Raw genomic sequence first — 18222 nt, forward strand, 5'->3', positions numbered from 1 at the left:
TTAAGGTCAGGAGTTGAACACCAGCCTGACCAACATGGTGAAACCCCTTCTCTACTAAAAACTACAAAAATTAGCCGAGTATGGTGGTGCACCCCTGTATTCCCAGCTACTCGGGAGATCTGAGGCAGGAGAATCACTTGAACCCAGGAGGCAGTGGTTGCAGTGAGCCGAGATCACACCACTGCACTCCAGCCTGGGCGACAGAGCCAGACTTTGTCTCAAAAATAAAAAATCAATAAAATTTTTTAAAAAGTGGTGTGCAAGACTTAATCAGTAGTGTTTTAGGATATTCAGTATGTAGTCATCTTTTATGGGAAATAATCCATATTATATTGGAATCTCCATAAAAATAATACGTAATCATACCTACTTTTATTGATTATTAAGTAAATAAGGGTCTGCAAATTGAACTAAATTATATTGCTCTTGCTCTTCATCTTCCATAAAAGATTTTCATGAACTTTAATAATTACAGTTGCTTTTGTGGAAGTTTTTGTACCTTAACATTTAAATCAGTTTAATATGTATTTAAATTCGTTTTACTAGAAGTGAAACATTAGGAATAACACTTTAAACACTTCTCAATTTGCATATCATAGACTGTAATTTTATCACCTTTTTTATACTGTAAAAAGTCATTTTGACTTCTAAACAAAATACTATGTTTATGTACATATAGTAAAATTTAAATGTAGATAGGTTTGAAGTGTAAGAAAATAAAAAAGAAATTTTTTCTCCACCTCACAAAGGTGTATTCTTGTTTGAGTTTTTATATCATATTGTGGCTTTTCTATTGAGAAGTATTTTTGTAATTAATAATCAAGCATTCTGACCAATTGATAAGCCATTTATTTACATAAATTGAAAAAGATCTATATTATTTCTAATTTTTTCATTTCTCTCCTTTAAATTGTGTTTTTAATTTCAGTTTCTAGATATTATAAATTTTGATTAGGAGTACATTGAATTATCCAAATAATCTTAAACATAAAAAAATTTGAAGTATAGACTTAAACTAATTATTGATATTACTTTGTGAAAGTGTTTTTCTTGCTGTTCCTTTTTTATTAGGTGAGTGTGGTCCAAGATTCAGTAAACATATCAGGACATACTAATACAAATACTTTGAAGGTGCCTGAGTGTCGTCTAGCAGAAGATTTAGGTAATCTCTGGGAAAACACAAGATTTACAGACTGCAGTTTTTTCGTGAGAGGACAAGAATTTAAAGCTCATAAATCTGTGCTTGCAGGTACTGTCTACTTATGGGGTAATATAGTACATTTAAAAAATACATTTATGCATAAAATAATGATGCATAATCTTGTTACAGCTCGATCCCCAGTTTTTAACGCCATGTTTGAACACGAAATGGAAGAAAGCAAAAAGGTAAACATGGCTTAAAGGCTAATATTTAATTTATATAAAGGTAAAGTAGTTGGGTGTATGTTTTAAAAGTAGTAGTGCAGTGTTCTCATTGTCATACTGTGATAAGCAGGGAAAATTTTTATAAATAGGAAAAAATGTGTTCTATAATAGAATAATAGATGTAGCTCAATGTGGATGTGCAGTGAATATTCCAGGGAACAGCTATTTTTTCTGCCCATCTGGTAGGTAAATTAGATAGTTATTATGCAAAAGGATAGTTATCCAAAGGACTCTTCTGGTCCATAGCTATTTGAGAAGTCTCTGTTCAAGGTATATATTCTGCCTTTGTAGACTTTATGGATTGATTTTTGGAGTCTGTTTTCTAGCAACAAAAATAACATAGATGACATCAGTATTATTGTATACCAACTGTAATCAGGATGTTACCTACTTGACTCCCCCAGATGTTTCTCTTTCACTTGTCATCATGAAATATAGTTATGTTAGAGATCAGAGCTTAATTCTTTGCTGTTTGCATAACTTGTGGACCGTACGGCTCCAGCTGGACAACTCCAGAGTTTATTCATGTGGCTCAATTTTATTCTTTCTGCAGAACTAGATGCTGCAATAAAATAACTGCTTTCTTTCTCAAATTTTGGTTTGGGGAGATGCTGTGATCAGCCTTCTGATCACTTCCAAGTTGGGAGACATCAATGATATCATATACTGTTGACATCAAGGGATCAGAAAAATTTGCTGTCATTTAGTTAGATATTTAGCTTTATTGATCTCAGCAAAGAAACTAAATACAAAAACATGCAGTAAAAAAGCACTAGTCCTCTTTGGACTTGACTGTTTTTCAGGTAAGCAAGGAAGTGCCAGTATATGATAATACATGCCATTTTTGCAAATGGGAGAATTCTGAGGTAGTGGGCTTTGTTGTTACGTCTAGTAGCTTGCCCTACTTTTGATTAATTCTGGGAATAGAACTGATTGTTATAGAGTCTTAGGTGTTGTATTAGGACCTAGGGATTCAACAAAGAAAGGGTTAATAGCCAGTGTCCTTTAGAATAGTGGTCAGAAACTTAACACAGATGTGTTTTATTTGGTTTATAGTTTTCTGTTTGTTTACTTGGTTTTTTTTTTCTTAGCTGTTTTTAATTGAAAACTTGGGGCTCCTTTTTCCACATGGTGGTGCTTGGCTTGGTCTGAATATCCGGATATGGGCTGTCCAGCTGGCCACGGTTCCCACCTCTCTGATAGTGTATGCTTTTCCTCTTGGACTTGTCCACTTCACTTTGCCGAAGTACTTAATGAAGATGTACCTACCTCAATTTTAAAGTAGAATTTAGAAATATCTGTATATGTGTATTTGAGTTATACACTATTTTAGTGTACATGTAGGGCTTTTAAATTACTGTCAAAGATTCACTTTGGTTCATTTGTGTGTGCATTTTTTTTAACTTTTTTGTGTTGTTTTTTGATATCAGAATCAAGTGGAAATAAATGATTTAGACCCTGAAGTTTTTAAAGAAATGATGAGGTTCATTTACACAGGGAGAGCACCAAACCTTGACAAAATGGCTGACAACTTGTTGGCAGCTGCAGACAAAGTAAGTAAGTAGGTCTTAAGGAACCAAAATATACCCTCAAGCTTGATTTATATAGAATGCTGTCATCAAATGCAAACTCCAAATAACTTGTATTATTTGTAGATGGCTCATGAGAGCTTTATGAAATACCATACAGTAGGATAATCTGGAAATGAAATATTTTTTTTTGAAGTCACGATGTGAAAGCATCTTGAACCAGAAAGAAGTGATTTTTTTCATGGGAGAGTAACCTGTAAACTCAGTCGTTTTGAGTGTATATGGACTTCCATTTAAAAGAACACACACAGTGGCATATGTAATTTTCAGGTATTTTTAGTCTTGAGATGTAGTGCATGACCTTTTTTAAAAAAAGGAAAAAATATTGGATATTATGTAACTTGATTCTCTCCATGTAGAGATGGTTTTTTATGATGACAGCATAGAAAGAGCAAAACAATATTAACAATTTTATAATACTTTTTTGTAATGATTTTTTTGAAGGCAGAGAAACTGCAGAAAACATCAGAAAAATGTATAAGCCAATGGTTCTCAATCATAAAAGCACATTCAGTATACAAGTTCACATATGCGTGTATGTATGTATATATGTACTTATGCATGTGTTATGTGTCGATGGATGGTATATGTATATATATACACATCATTTGAAAAATGTTACTATTGGGGAAACTGGACCAAGTGTATATGGAATCTGTTTTTTCTGACAACTGCACATGAATCTGTAACTGTCTCAATAAAAACTTAAAAACACCATTTACAATAGCAGCATCGTCAGTACTAAATACATAGATATACATTTGAAAAAAGAGGTTTAAAACCTGCACATTGAAAATTACAAAGGTATATTGTGTGATGCTGAGGTTTAGGGTGTGATTCACCCCATCACCCAGGTAATGATCATAGTACCCAATAATAGGTAAGTTTTCATTCCTTGCCTCGCTCCTTCTCTACCCCCTCAAGGAGTCCTCAGTGTCTGTTGTTCCCATGTTTATGTCCATTACACAATATACCTCTGTAACAAACCTGCACATGTATCTCCCTGATTTTAAAATAAAAGTTGAAAAGAAAAAAAAATTACAAAATATGCTAAAAGAAACTCAGGAAGACTTAAATAAGTACATAAATCTTGTCCATGGACTGAAAGTCTCAATATTGTTAAAATGTCAGTTGTCTTTAAAATTGATAGTAGAGTCACCATATTCCTCTCAAGATTCTAGCAGTCTTTTTTCTTTTTTTTTTTTTCCCCCAGAAGTTGACAAGCTGATTTAAGATTTTATGTGTAATAACTTTGGGGAAAAAAAGAATAAAGTAGAGGACTAACACTACTTGATATCATGACTTACTATAAAGCTTTAGAAATTAAGACAGTGTGTACTGGTGTCAAGATACACAAATAATGGAACAGAATAAAGAATATGAATATGAAAATAGACCGTCGCATTATGAATATTTAATTTTTGACAAAGGTGCAAAGACAGTTTAGTAGAAAAAGGATAATCTTTAAACAAGTGGTACAGGAACAATTGAATGCTTACATGTGTACCTCAAACCATACATAACAACAAAAAAAAAAATGCGGCAGGCCTTGCATGGTGGCTCACGCCTGTAATCCCAACACTTTGGGAGGCCAGAGTAAACGGATCACTAGAGGTCAGGAGTTCAAGATCAGCCTGGCCAACATGGTTAATGAAACCTTGTCTCTACTAAAAATACAAAAATTAGCTGGGCATGGTGGTGTGTGCCTGTAATCCCAGTTTCTTGGGAGGGTGAGGCAGGAGAATCGCTTGAACCCAGGAGACAGAGGTTTCAGTGAGCCAAGATCATGCCACTGCACTCCAGCCTGGGCAAAAAAGCAAGATTCCATCTCAAAAAAAAAAGTAATGCAAAATGGATCATAAACCTAAAAATCTAAAACTTCTAAAACGAAACATAGGAGAAAGTCTTTGTGATGTTAGGTTAGGCAGAGATTTCTTAGCTGTGGCACCAAACAATCTGTAAAAGAAAAAAATGATAAAATAGACTTCAATAAAATTACAACTGCTTTTCTTCAAAAGACAATAAAAAGATTAGCTACAAACTGGGAGGAAATATTTTGCACAGCAGATATCTAATGAACAACTTTTATTCAGAATATATTTGACTTTTGTATTCAGACTATATAAAGAATTCTCAAAACTCAGTTATAGGAAAACAATGTTATTTCTAAAAGTAGACAAAACATTTGAGCAGACATTTTCTGAAATAATGTCTGAAATACATTAAAAGATATTCTAGTCAAGCATGGTGGCTCACACCTGTAGTCCCAACACTTTAGGAGGCCTAGGCTGGAGGATCACTTGCGCCCAGGAGTTTGAAACCAGCAAATGCAACATAGTAAGTCCCTATCTCTACAATTTTTTTTTTTTTTTTTTTTTAATTAGCCTGGTGTGGTGGCATGTGCCTGTAATCTCAACTACTCAGGAGGCTGAGATGGGAGAATTCCTTTAGCCCAAGAGGTCGAGGCTGTAATGAGCCCTAATTGTGCCACTGCACTCCAGCCTGGGCAACACAGCAAGACCCTGTCTCAAAAATAAATGATACTCAACATCATTAGGTCGTTAGGGAAATGTAAATTCAAACCATCATGAGATATTCCTACATATCATTATAATGGCTAAAAGTACAAAGACCATACTAAGTGTTCTCAAGGATGTGGAAGAATAGGATTCTCATATGTTAAAGACATGGAAAAAGTAGGGTTCTCATATGCTGCTGTTGGAAATGTAAAATGGTACAACCACGTTGGAAAAGTGTTCAACAGTTTCTCAGAAAGTTAAACATAAACTTACACTGTGATCTAGTGAGTCCAATTTTAGGTTTTTACCTAAGAGGAAAGAAAGCATATGCCCATACAGGCACTTGTATATGACTAACAGCTTCATTTGTAACAGCCAAGAACTGGTAACAACCCAAATATTCATCAGCAGTTGAATGTGTAAAACGTTTTGTTGTATATCTATGTATGATGGAATAAAAAAGACTGAGCTATTGATAGGCAATAACATTCATTATTCTCAGAATAATTATACTGAATGAAGGAGTCAGACAAAAACAAATATGTAATATATGATTTCATTTATAGAAAACTCCAGAAAATGCAAAGTAATCTATAGTGATAGAAATCATATCAGGGGTATTACCTAGGGTGGGGCGAGAGGGAAAGATTACAAAGAGGTAGGGGGAAACTTTGGGGGACGATTGGTATATTTACTACAGTGTTAATGATGGTTTTATGGCTGTATAAACTTACCAGAGTGTGAACCTTATGTGTACTTTATTGTGTGTCAGTTATACTGTAGTAAAGCTGCTCAGCATGTTACATAACATACACTAATAACTGCAAGAATGTTTAGTGGTTGTAAATATGATTTATTTGACATTATAATGAATTCATTCTTCAATACTGAGTGGTGGCAGCATGCAGTATACTTGGTGGTACACATTAGTGTTTGAAATAGTAGAGAAGTATATTTATTAAGAATACTGAGTAATAAGGTAGCTTTTTAGAATAAATCCTACTTTAAAAAATACACTTATGCAAATTGCAGTTTCCTAAACAAAATTAGTCTTTTTTCTAAGTACATTCATTTATATTTTCTTCATATTAGGTTAAAACAGTAACTTAAAGAATTTTAAAATAATTGTAAAGAATAATCTACTTTACCTTTATTTTCCAAGTTACAAATGTATCATGTATTCAGGAACTTAGTTGGAGTAAATGTTTAATGGTTATGTTTTCATTTTGGATAGTATGCACTGGAACGGCTGAAGGTCATGTGCGAAGAAGCTTTGTGTAGTAACCTCTCAGTAGAGAATGTTGCGGATACCCTTGTCCTTGCAGATTTGCACAGTGCAGAACAGTTGAAAGCACAAGCCATAGACTTTATTAATAGGTAAGCTATGCTTATATTTCAGTGGGCATGACACCTTCAATATTTTTTCACCGGACTTTTTTTTAAGTATGTTTAAATCTTCAATGCAGGTGCAGTGTACTGCGACAACTTGGGTGTAAAGATGGGAAAAACTGGAACAGCAAGTAAGATGATATCAGTTTCTGACTTAAAGTTGCTCTGCATAAGTGAAATTAAATGTTTGCATAGCCTTTTGTTCATCTACAATAAGTATGAATCCAGATGTCATATGAAGCAAACTGCCAGTTATTAAAAACAAACAAACAAAGACTACTTAGTGGATTCCTGAGGCTATGCTCCCTTGTAGGTCAGCTTCTAATGCAACCTCGGATAGATGCTGTAATATCTTAAGTGCATAATGCCATGTGGTATATAGCAGAGTCCAGGTATTGCTAGAGATCCAGTCCGTGCCCCTTCAAAAAACATTCCAAAAAGTGTGGGAAATAATTCATTTACTCTTATGAGGAATGTTACCCTCCAGATTTGCTGAGAAAGCCTTTTTGAAGGCTGACTCACTGCCTCTTAGGTTAGCCAGGTACCTTGAGTAATATGCTATATTAGACTAGCTTCCTAATATTCCAAAAATGGTAACAATTTGATATTCCCTTTTCCCTAGTGAACCTATAAGGAGTAGGATAGTTGCTATATCTTCTAAGACTGGATCTTGTGAATATGAGCATACTCTTGTGAATATGAGCATACTATTCTACTTTTTCCCTTCTCTTATTTTTCATGACTTTAATATTCTTTGTAATTATCTGAAATCAAAATGGGGAGTCAATAGGTTGAAGTGTTTGCTTCTGATTTTGATTAGTTTTGCCTATAAACCCTTAAATTTCACTTCCTCAAATTATCAGAAGTTGATGTAAGAAACTGGGAAGTTTTTTTTTTTTTTTTTTTTTTGACGGAGTCTCGCACTGTCGCCCAGGCTGGAGTGCAGTGGCACAATCTCGGCTCACTGCAAGCTCTGCCTCCTGGATTCATGCCATTCTCCTGCCTCAGCCTCCCGAGTAGCTGGGACTACAGGAGCCCGCCACCACACCCAGCTAATTTTTTGTATTTTTAATAGAGATGGGGTTTCACCATGTTAGCCAGGATGGTCTCGATCTCCTGACCTTGTGATCTGCCCATCTCGGCCTCCCAAAGTTCTGGGATTATACAGGCGTGAGCCACCGCACCCGGCCAAATATTTTAAAGAATGAAATGAATTAGTTTATTGACTTAATTATTTCCCATTGCTTTAATCTGTTTTGATATATGTGAAGTTGTTTAACTGAGTTCATCCTATTAGTTTGTAGATTCTGTTTTCTGAAAGTAAAAAAAAAAAAAACTTTAAAATTATTGGTTGTCTTGTATAATATGTTGATCAGTGTATGCTAATATGATATCATCATGGTATTTGATCCTAGAGAAAAATTGTTTTGCGTTTAAAATATATTAGCATCAAATGTCAGTTTAGGATCCTTTGTACTTAGCCATTTTCAAGCGCTAGTTTTACTCTTAAGGAAATACTTTACATTTTATAACTTTTTCAGTGTCAAAAAATAGCTTGTTTTGTACCCCCTTGGGGAAGCTGTATTCATATTCATCAATAGATATTTATTAATAAATGAAAAAGGTATAATAGGTATCTATGTGATTCTAAACAACTAATTGAAATTTTGAACACAATGACACACTGGTATTAGGCTGATGCAAAAGTAATTGCAGATTTTGGCATTACTTTTAATGGCAAAAACCACAATTACTTTTGCACCAACCTAATAATTTGATGTTTGCCAACTTAAAAAATTGTTTTGTTGGTATCAGCTACTATTTAGTTCAGCAAACATTACTCTAGTATCTTCTGTGTGTCAAGTACAATGCTAGGTAGGGTACTGCATATAAAAATAATTTCAAGAGAAATTCTTGGTCCTGAGAAATTTATCTAATATAGATAGATATATAAATATATCATTTCATTATAATATGCTAAGTAATACAATAGAAGAATATGTACAAGCATTTGACTAACCCTGGAAATTTAGAAATGGCTTCCTAGAGATTGCTGAGTCTTAAAACACAAATAGGAGTTAGCAGAACTAAGAAGGAAGTAGCAAGCATTGCAGACAGAAGGGACAGCATGCCAAAGTATAGAAGCGTAAAGTAGTAGTTGATCATTCTTTTGACAGATACTTATCTTTTATTATCCAGTAAATTCCCAAGTTACAGTGCACAGTATAGAGAATACAGTGGTGAGCATGACATATATTTTCCCTGCCTTCATGGAGTTTATGGTCCATGAGATTGATTAAACAGGTAATTGCAATAAAGTGTGATGATAGAGAATATGTAGCATACCCTTAGGAGCATATAGCAGAGACTTAACCTAATCTAGGAATCAGAGAAAGCCTTTTCAAAAAATTGTTATGAAACTAAACACCAGAAATATTGTAGAGGTTACCATGGTAAAGAAGAGGGAAGAGAGGAAGAAAAGTACACCCCAGAAAAAGGGCATGAGATGTGGAAAGTTTTAATAATGAGAAAGAGCAGTATACTGTGTGTGTGTGTGTGTGTGTGTGTGTGTGTGTGTGTGTGTGTGTGTGTGTGTGTTGCGGCGGGGAGGTAGGTAATAAGAAGCAGGAGAAAGTAGGCAGAGGTCAGATCCTGAAAGGCCATGTAAAATAACATTAGAATTTTTAGATATTCAGAGTAGTAGGTGACCAGTAAAGGGTTTTCACCCAGAGTGGGACACGATTAGTTTTGCGTTTTTAACAATCTCTGCATGCAGGGTGGAGAACGAAATGTGGGGAGGTTACGGTGGCGATAGTAGTTGAGAAACAAGGTTGAATACAGGTAGGCTAGTTGGAAAGTTATTGGAGTAGTTCAGGCAAGAGATGAGCGGTGGAAATTAGACTTGATTGGTGACAGTGGGGCTAGAGAGAAAAGAAAGTAAGAAATATTTTGAAGGGAGAATCTAGTATTTAGATATGACTTGGATGGTAGATGGCATAAAGGAGAGAAATGAGGCAAGGAAGGGTAACTAGATTTGTTGCTGGAGCATTTATTTACTGTTACTGTTTGGTGAGAGCATAGTGAACATAGGGTACAATAAGTAGTTCAGTATCAGAGTATAAAATGCCAGATCATGGAAGAGGGGGTTGGAAGTGTGGGTAGAGTAAGAAACCAAACATAATATGATGCTGTATTTGTCTTTCTAAAGAACTTGGATATGAGCAGTGGGGAACAATGAAGAGGGCCTCATATATTTGTGTTACCAAGGTAGCATTATGGAAGCTCGGTTTGAGAGGCGCAGGAAACTCGAAGACCACTTAGGAGTCTGTTGTCATAATCCAAACGTGAGATGATGTGGGCCTTAAACTGGGATTCAGGACATCTCTGAAGCCTTTCAGACCTTAAAATAAGGTTTTGATGATTGGAGAGGAGAGTCTATGGTGACTCCCAGATTTCTAGCTTGCATCACTGGATGATGGTGGAAGTTTTAGCTGACTGGAAAGGTAGGAGGAAGAATTTGGGGTTGGGGAGAGGGATGATGAGCTCTCATCTGACAGTCCTGAATTTATGGGTCTTGAGGCACATCCAAGTGAGAAAACCAAGTGGTTGGGAATGAACTTTGTGTGGAGCCCTAGGATTTAGCAAATCAGTAGTTAACATCATTGAATTTCATAGTTAAAATTGTGAATAGTGGATGAGATAGAATGAATAATGAATGTTAAGGGAGAAGAGTAGAGTTCAATATTTGTAACTCAAGAGAAAATCTGCCTTATAAGAGGCATATAAAAGCAGAGAAAGGGGCTCTTGAAAGAGCTGGTACAGAAATGGTAACAATGAGAGTTGAACTGTGAAGACCTATGTCACATACTTTAAGGGAATAGAACTTCCAGAAAAATTTAATAGTTTCAGTTGCCACAGAAAATACCAGTAAGATAAAGATGGTATTTTAATAAAAGCAAATGATTCGAATACCTAGGTAAAAAGTGTCCAAATATTTTGAAATTTGCAGTGCAACAGTACATTTTGAAAAGTACTCTTTAGTAAACATCTTTTTAATTCTATTTCTCAGCCAAGCAACCGACATAATGGAAACATCGGGGTGGAAGTCCATGATTCAGTCTCACCCTCATTTAGTAGCAGAAGCCTTTCGAGCACTAGCATCTGCACAGTGTCCACAGTTTGGCATTCCACGCAAACGGCTAAAACAGTCCTGAAATCTTCCATGAACAGTTGAAAAATGGAATTGACTTTTACTCCTCCAGGTCCAGAAGGATTCTAATACACAAACCATAAGCAAGAGTTGTTTCTGTTATTTTGTCCACAGAACAGAAGCTGAAAAAGCATATTGCTTGCATTTCAGGTGGATAATTTATGGTTTATTCTTCAGCTTTAAATTAGACTGATTAATTCACTTCAAGGCCTTAAATTATCTTCAGTGACTTCTCTTGTTCATATAATACTTTAATTTTTTTTTTATTGTGCCTTGTCATTTTGACCAAGGCTATGCAGAATTGCACTAGCTCCATAATGCAGTAATATTGATAACTGAAGATATTAAGTTTCAAAAGGATCTTCCATTATTTTGCAAAAAGAAAAATGAATTTTATAGGGTTTGTCCTATGCTATCTCAAAGTTTAAAACTAAGTTCTCTTTAAAAGCACTTGTATTGGAGATTACCAGTAATGTCTCCAGTCTAAGTTCTATAAATATGGGAGAACCCTCTTACCTTCAAGGTAAGTTACGGCAATACACTGCTTCAATTCTAATTTATTTTTCATTTCAGGGGGCAAATATGCAATGAGTTGGCCCAGATTTTTAGTGACATTTGTGATGTTTGTCTTGTATGTTAACTGTCCAACAAACTGTGGGTTTATTCTAAGTTTACAATGATTAAGAACTGATTGAGGTTAAGATTTCATGAAGAAAGCATGTATTGTGTGGAAGTAATTTTTTTTTTTAATTTATACTGACCTACATTTATATGAAGAATTCTGTACATGTTAAAAGTAAGGATGACCAAATGTAAATTTAATGATTGGGCCAATTAAGAAAGATATATATGCACTTTTACTGTGTAACTTTTGTATGCTGAATGGTACATATATTTTTTTGCTTTTGAGGGAATTATTAAGGTATAATTAATTGTGTCTTAACTTTTGAAAGAAATTTTTAGATGGAGACAACTGGGATGTTTATGATAATAGATAAGAAATATCCTTGATTGTAGTTAAATTGGTTTGGATTACAGATACTCATTATTGAATTGACTCCTATTTTCTCACATTTTGGAAAAGACACCTGAACAATAAATGAATCCTGGATAGTCAACTCTCCTTCACGTAGTGAACTGATACTTGCCTATGGGAGATGCATACCAAAGGAGAGAACCCTTAGACTATGTCAGGTCACACTAGGAACCTCCCCGCCTCCCCGTTTTTCTTCATTGTGTTTCAGTTACTGTACTAACATTGTGGATGATACTGAAATTCTGCATAATGTGAACAGGATAAACTATTTATAAACTGAATTTCATGGGCCAGTTCTTTATTATAAATGAATTTTAGCTTTAAATACATATACACGTTCAGTGGTTGATAGTTGTGTTCTCAAGGGAGGTTTGTTCTGGTGCATTGTCCTGGAGAAGCAGAAGTAGTCAGTGTCGGGGCACCACATCTGACTTACTGTGGTGGTGACAATGTGCTTCTTAAGGGCACAATTTATGTTTGACCACAAGGGAAAAAGTGTGTCACTGGAAAAAAATGCATATACCTATGTTTGCAAACATAACTATTCTTCAGATAAAAATCTGTATAATTTGTTTATTTAATGTTTGAAGTCAGGACAAAAGAAAAAATGAAGCTTGAGGTGTTTTCAAATAGACCTTATTTTTGCTATCTCTTTGTTAGGTGTTAACTGAAGCAATTTTAATGTATCCAGATTCATCGGGATTCATATTTACATTGAAAAAACTCAAATAACCTTTTGTTATCCACAACAACCTGGAGTTTAAAAAGATCGTATTTTCACCTGTCTTCATTACTTTCTATGTAGTTTCATTCTTTGTCGTGGTAACTTAAATTTGAAATTGGAAGAATCTCTTGGGATAGAAGAAAGATTCTTACCTGGTGATGGACTTCATCCTTCATCCTGTGTAAGGGTATTATGGGAGGTAGAAATTCACTTCCTTAAATCCGTCATATGATTGAGCCTCTTAAGTTTGCAATATTATAATTTTAAAAATCACATACACACATACATATGTATACATTTCCAATTTAAGATTTTTCGAGGATCTTATAAGAAAACAAAAATTCCCTCAGGCTATAGAATTATGTTGTCATATATCAGAAAAGTACTGATGTATCCATTTATATCCAATGCACACTACACCGGCACATTGTGAATTAATTCACCGCTTGAATCTATATTTCTAACCACAGTGACTTCAGTAAAAATACCATATAATGAACATTTCAGCTTCTTCTTACTTACTCGAGAGTTTATTGCAAATCTTAAGGATTTTATTATAAAGATTTTTTTTTTAGTTTGGTAGCACATTTTGTACCAAAAATGTCAAACACTGTGCTGTAAGAATATCCATGTGTGTAGAAATGTCCACTTTTCAGATAATATAACGCCTACCATTATACTAACAGAATCATATGGTAGTTGATTTATTTTTTTATTTATTATGTATATTTTTGGTATTGTGGGTTCTTGAGGCAATGATAAAAACACTTAATGTATTCTGACATGAGTGCTCTAATAGCCTCCTCCCCCTCATTTTTAAGCTACATACATTACTTTCAAAATAGGCATAGATATTCTGTCCAGCCTTTTGAACTATTAACCTGTTCCTGTTTCCCTTTGTCACCTTAAGCAGGGCTTTTTCTGAGAAAGTAGTGAATGGTTTAAAATGTTACATACTATAAAAATAATCATTGAGTAACTGTTGTTTAGACCAACACTTAGAAATACTATATTTGTGCCTTTTCATTTTTTAATTTTAATGTGTGTTGATATTTGGAGCACAAATAATGAAGGTGCCATAATATGGCTTGCCAATGTTACCTCCTTGAATAGTCATGTGTCATTGTCTTGAAATGGTAATTGGAGAACCTTGCATGAAATAATGTGATCATTTGTGTGTGTGTGTGTGTGTGTGTATGCGTGTGTGTGTCTGTGTGTGTGTAAATACCTGTATTTGTTTGGGGCTTGTGTGTGGTATGTTAAAAAGAGTGAATTTCTGGAAATAGAAATCAGTTAAATGTTGAAAGTTCAGGTTAGCAGAAATATTTCATTTAAATGTGCTTTACTTTGGAGGACAATTGATTAACAGAGCAAATGATAATTTTCAAAAATGTGATCAATTTACTGCATGATGAAATGTGAAAACAGTGCCTTTTTAGGACATCAGTTATAATAAAATTGTTTTAAAATATTAACAAAGATCTCAAAAAGTTGTCATGAACATTATTGGTTTTTTTAAAACTGGATCTAAATAAGAGCTTAGATGGCCAAAATTAGAATTAATAATTTACCCGTTTAAATTTTGTGCATAAGTTTAAAATCTTAATCAGAATTCTTTATAAAATGTGGGTCATAGATATGACCCAGTGTTACTAAAATAGAACAGGGATTGTGAAAATCCAACTCAACATACTTAAATATACTTGGCTTAGAGCCAAGCATACTTGACGAGGTGAATTATTCTGACTTGGACATGCATGCTCTTTGATGGATAAAATAAAAATATTCAATGTATTCTTACAAAAGAAGGTGGGTGGGTGAGTGGATTTGTTTTAGTGTTCTCAGATTATAAAGACAGCACTTTCCGCACACATGAGTGTATTTTACAAACCTTTTTTATACAAGTTAATGAGCTCTACTTTATTTAAGTGTTCATGGAATGATGTAAATTTTAGGTCCAGTTGAACAAATATTGAGTGCCTAACATATGCAGGACTAACTCCTTACTAGGAATGAAATCACACAGTGTCTTCTGTTTGCAGTATGTGAACTTTATGTTTGAAAAGAAATTCTTATATTTAAATTTTTCTGTTGTCAGAGTTTATCATTGTATACTGTAACCCAGTAAATTTTGCATTCAGTTTTAAAAAATGAAGATGTAACTTACGTGAGTCTCATTTTTGAAGATGAAATTCCGCAAAAATTATTTAAAGATTAGTTCTTGGGGAAATTGATTTTCAAGATTCAAGTGTATAAAAACTTATATTGAACTTTTCAGCCTCGTTTTTAATTAGCTGATGTTAATGATAAGATACATAATACTTGTATCTTGTTGCTGAAAATATTTTTTGCATTTCAACATGAGTTAAAATAAAGTTGTTACTACTTATTCAGAATTAATCGGCTATCTTGTGTTTATTTGAAAAATACATACTCTTTTTTAGATTGATACGATGCTTTGCGAAAGAGCCATGTATTTGATATGATAAATCATGCATAGTAATTGTCTTTTCTACATAGGTAAGCTCTTATTTTTTGAAACCAATTGAAGACATTCTTAACTGTGAAATATTAATATGCATTTATTTTAATATGTATGAACCATCAATACTGGATGACTTATTCTAATGCTATGTACGATTAATGTAACACTTAGAGATCACCTTTTCCCTGTCATTCCTATCCCGTCTTAATTTCAGTTTTCCTAGACAGTTTAATCATTTGATGCTATCAAAAAGCAAATTGGGGAAGGATATTCCTGAATCAGTTTAACAACAGTAACACATTTCGTACTTTAAAATTATGGCCAATGTGGTGGTAGAAAGGCACAGTGAAAAGCCTTCCATGTACCTCAGACACACATACATGTACTGAATTTTCCCTAATAGAATAAAAGCGGGGTGAAAAATTTAGAACATCATCTATGCAAGTATAGTTAAGTGGTTAATAATATTATAAATGTTACTAATGAACTTTGTGTAAACTTTTGCTTCTACTCTGCCACAGCCAGTCCCCTTAATAGTTTGAGAACATTGGGATGTGGTGTCTCCGTCTACCACCTCAGAATCATTTGTTCCTAAGAGAAGACGAAGAGTGGCATTTGCTTTGATCACTGTTTTTAAATAGAATACACGTTGGTAGAAATTTTTCACATAATATGTTGTTGCTTTTGCGGGGGCTGTTGGGGAATACCAGAGAGGTCTGCATGCCTCTGCAGTGTACAGTGGCAAGCAAAAGGTTTGTCATTCCTGTTGTTCTCTTGTGCTTCCTTTCCACCTCTCCCTGGCTCTTCCCCCACCCCCTTGTTCCTTTTGTAAAGGATGCAGGTGTAGTCTTTTGCCAGCCTGTGACATAACACCTGAACAATTTCTATGGTATCCTACCCATTTGCTGAGATTCAAACCAGGCCTTAATCGATAACAAGCAAAGAGAAAAAAAGGTGGGATTTGTAAATAACAATTACAGCAAAAAAAAAGTGCACTGAGAACTCTGCTATTCTGCTCTAAAATAGATACATTGCCATAAGCAGAGGTTTTTAGACTTTTTATAAAGTCCTAAAATAATTGTGATAGTCATTATAACAGGCAAAGATGAAAAATGAGAATGACATGCAATTGAAAAAAGGTTCTAAAGTTAGATGCATTAAATTTGATCAACACCAGAAATGATAAATCAGACATTTGAATCAGTAGAAGACAAGGTTGAGAAATGTTCCCAGATTATAAGGACAAGAATAGAGAGATGAAGAAAAAGACAATTCAGTTTAATTTATATTAGCAGTTAATTAAATGGAGTGCCTGGCACTGTGTAGAGCTGTTTACAGTGATAAAGTAGAAATGGTCTGTGTGTTCATAAAGTTTATTTTCTTGAAGAAGGTGCAGTCATATAATAGTAGGGGATAATTGTGATAGGAATACAAGAGGAGCCCCTAAACTGGGATGAGGGTGGGAGTCCCAGATGACTTTTCTGAGGAAGTGATGTCTAAATTGAGATTCAGTGGAAACTAAGCAGGTTAGTGAGGGTGTCATCCAGCCCATTATTTGAAGTCTTAGAGGCTGACCAAGGTTCATACAGAACATTTATAGAAATGAAAATGAACATGACTATATCCTACTGTGTAAAGGGAAGAAAGGACTAACACAAACCAGTAAGGCAGGGTTACAGTTTATTACAAACCTTATTAAAGGAACCTGACTTAACCTGGGAGGACTGAAGTATTTCAGATGGGGGTATTTCATGCTGATCAACAATCTGTCAATCTTTACATAGTTTGGAGGGGCCTTTTCCCATTAGGGGGAGAGTTGAGAGAAAACATTGAAACAACTTGAAAATAAATTACATATGGTAGAAGGGAGAAAGAGGAGTTAAGAGTGGCTTCCAGGTTCCAGGTTTTGCATTTGGCTAACTGGGTGGAGGGTAGTTCTGTTCACCGATAGAGTAATCACAAGAATGGGAACATTTTTGGGGGAAAAAAAATTTCATTTGGAGGCTATTGAACTTAGGGTTCCTATGGTGCATTCTGGTTGGATATGTGAATCATAAAAGTGATCTCAGTTATAAACGAAGTAATCATCAATACACAAATGATAATCTGCTTATGTAGGCTGAAAAGAAGGCAGCTTAGGGTAGAAACATAAAATGTTATCATTATGCTAAAAAGGATGCATAATAAGATTAAATCAGGAACATTTCCCTCCAGGAAGTTGGAGAGGAGAATGTTTCAGGAAAAGAAATGTCTAACAGTGTCACGTTCTGCTGAGTGGCCAAATAGGAAGTTAAAATGTAACTTCCTATTTTCATTTTTTCAAAGAAGAAATGAAAGGAATCTTTGAGGAAAGAAGTAGAATCTGAGTGAGGAAATGGATTCTCCAAGTATAGGAGAAAGTAGGCCTATATTTGGAAATTTTATACAATTGTCTTCCTAGGAGACTCAAATTTAGAATTTCATGTCAGCTTTGTAAAATGGCTAGGAAAATCTAGAGATAATCCACAGGATATATGTACTGACAGAAACCATCGATGGGAAATAAAATTCCAATCACAGTGGCAGAAAATAAAATGGAAAAAGTCTAGGAATTTTCTTGAGACTTACAGACTCTACAAGGAAGAAAATATCCCACAAAATTTTACTGGAAGATAGGAGAAAAAAAAATGAATACTACATAAAGTAGAAAAAATAAGCCATACTATCATGTACCGATATTTAATAAAAATATACTTGAGGAAAATATAAGACAAGAATATAATGATAATATTTGTCTTCAGATTATGTACTGGGGTCGTTTGTTCCAATGTACTGCATTTTCAAAGCTTTTCATAAAACAATGTAT

General features: G+C 34.4%; 1 protein-coding gene across 8 annotated transcripts in view; it reads left to right on the forward strand.

Annotated features, from left to right (window-relative positions):
* The window catches only part of SPOPL (speckle type BTB/POZ protein like), a 65444-nt gene extending 50156 nt beyond the window's left edge, over window positions 1-15288 (forward strand). For 6 of the 8 annotated variants that reach the window (XM_074008592.1, XM_005573067.4, XM_074008594.1 and 3 more), the window contains 6 exons: window positions 1072-1249; window positions 1331-1386; window positions 2856-2978; window positions 6768-6910; window positions 7000-7053; window positions 10992-15288. In XM_074008592.1, the coding sequence (XP_073864693.1) occupies window positions 1072-1249; window positions 1331-1386; window positions 2856-2978; window positions 6768-6910; window positions 7000-7053; window positions 10992-11136 (699 nt within the window). In that variant the 3' untranslated portion in view covers window positions 11137-15288. The remainder of the gene's footprint in view (window positions 1-1071; window positions 1250-1330; window positions 1387-2855; window positions 2979-6767; window positions 6911-6999; window positions 7054-10991) is intronic. The other 2 variants (XR_282513.4, XR_012420936.1) reach the window with 1 other exon arrangement.
* The last annotated feature ends 2934 nt before the right edge of the window (window positions 15289-18222 follow it).

Source organism: Macaca fascicularis, chromosome 12, assembly GCF_037993035.2.
Source record: "Macaca fascicularis isolate 582-1 chromosome 12, T2T-MFA8v1.1".
Classification (NCBI taxonomy): Eukaryota; Metazoa; Chordata; class Mammalia; order Primates; family Cercopithecidae; genus Macaca; species Macaca fascicularis.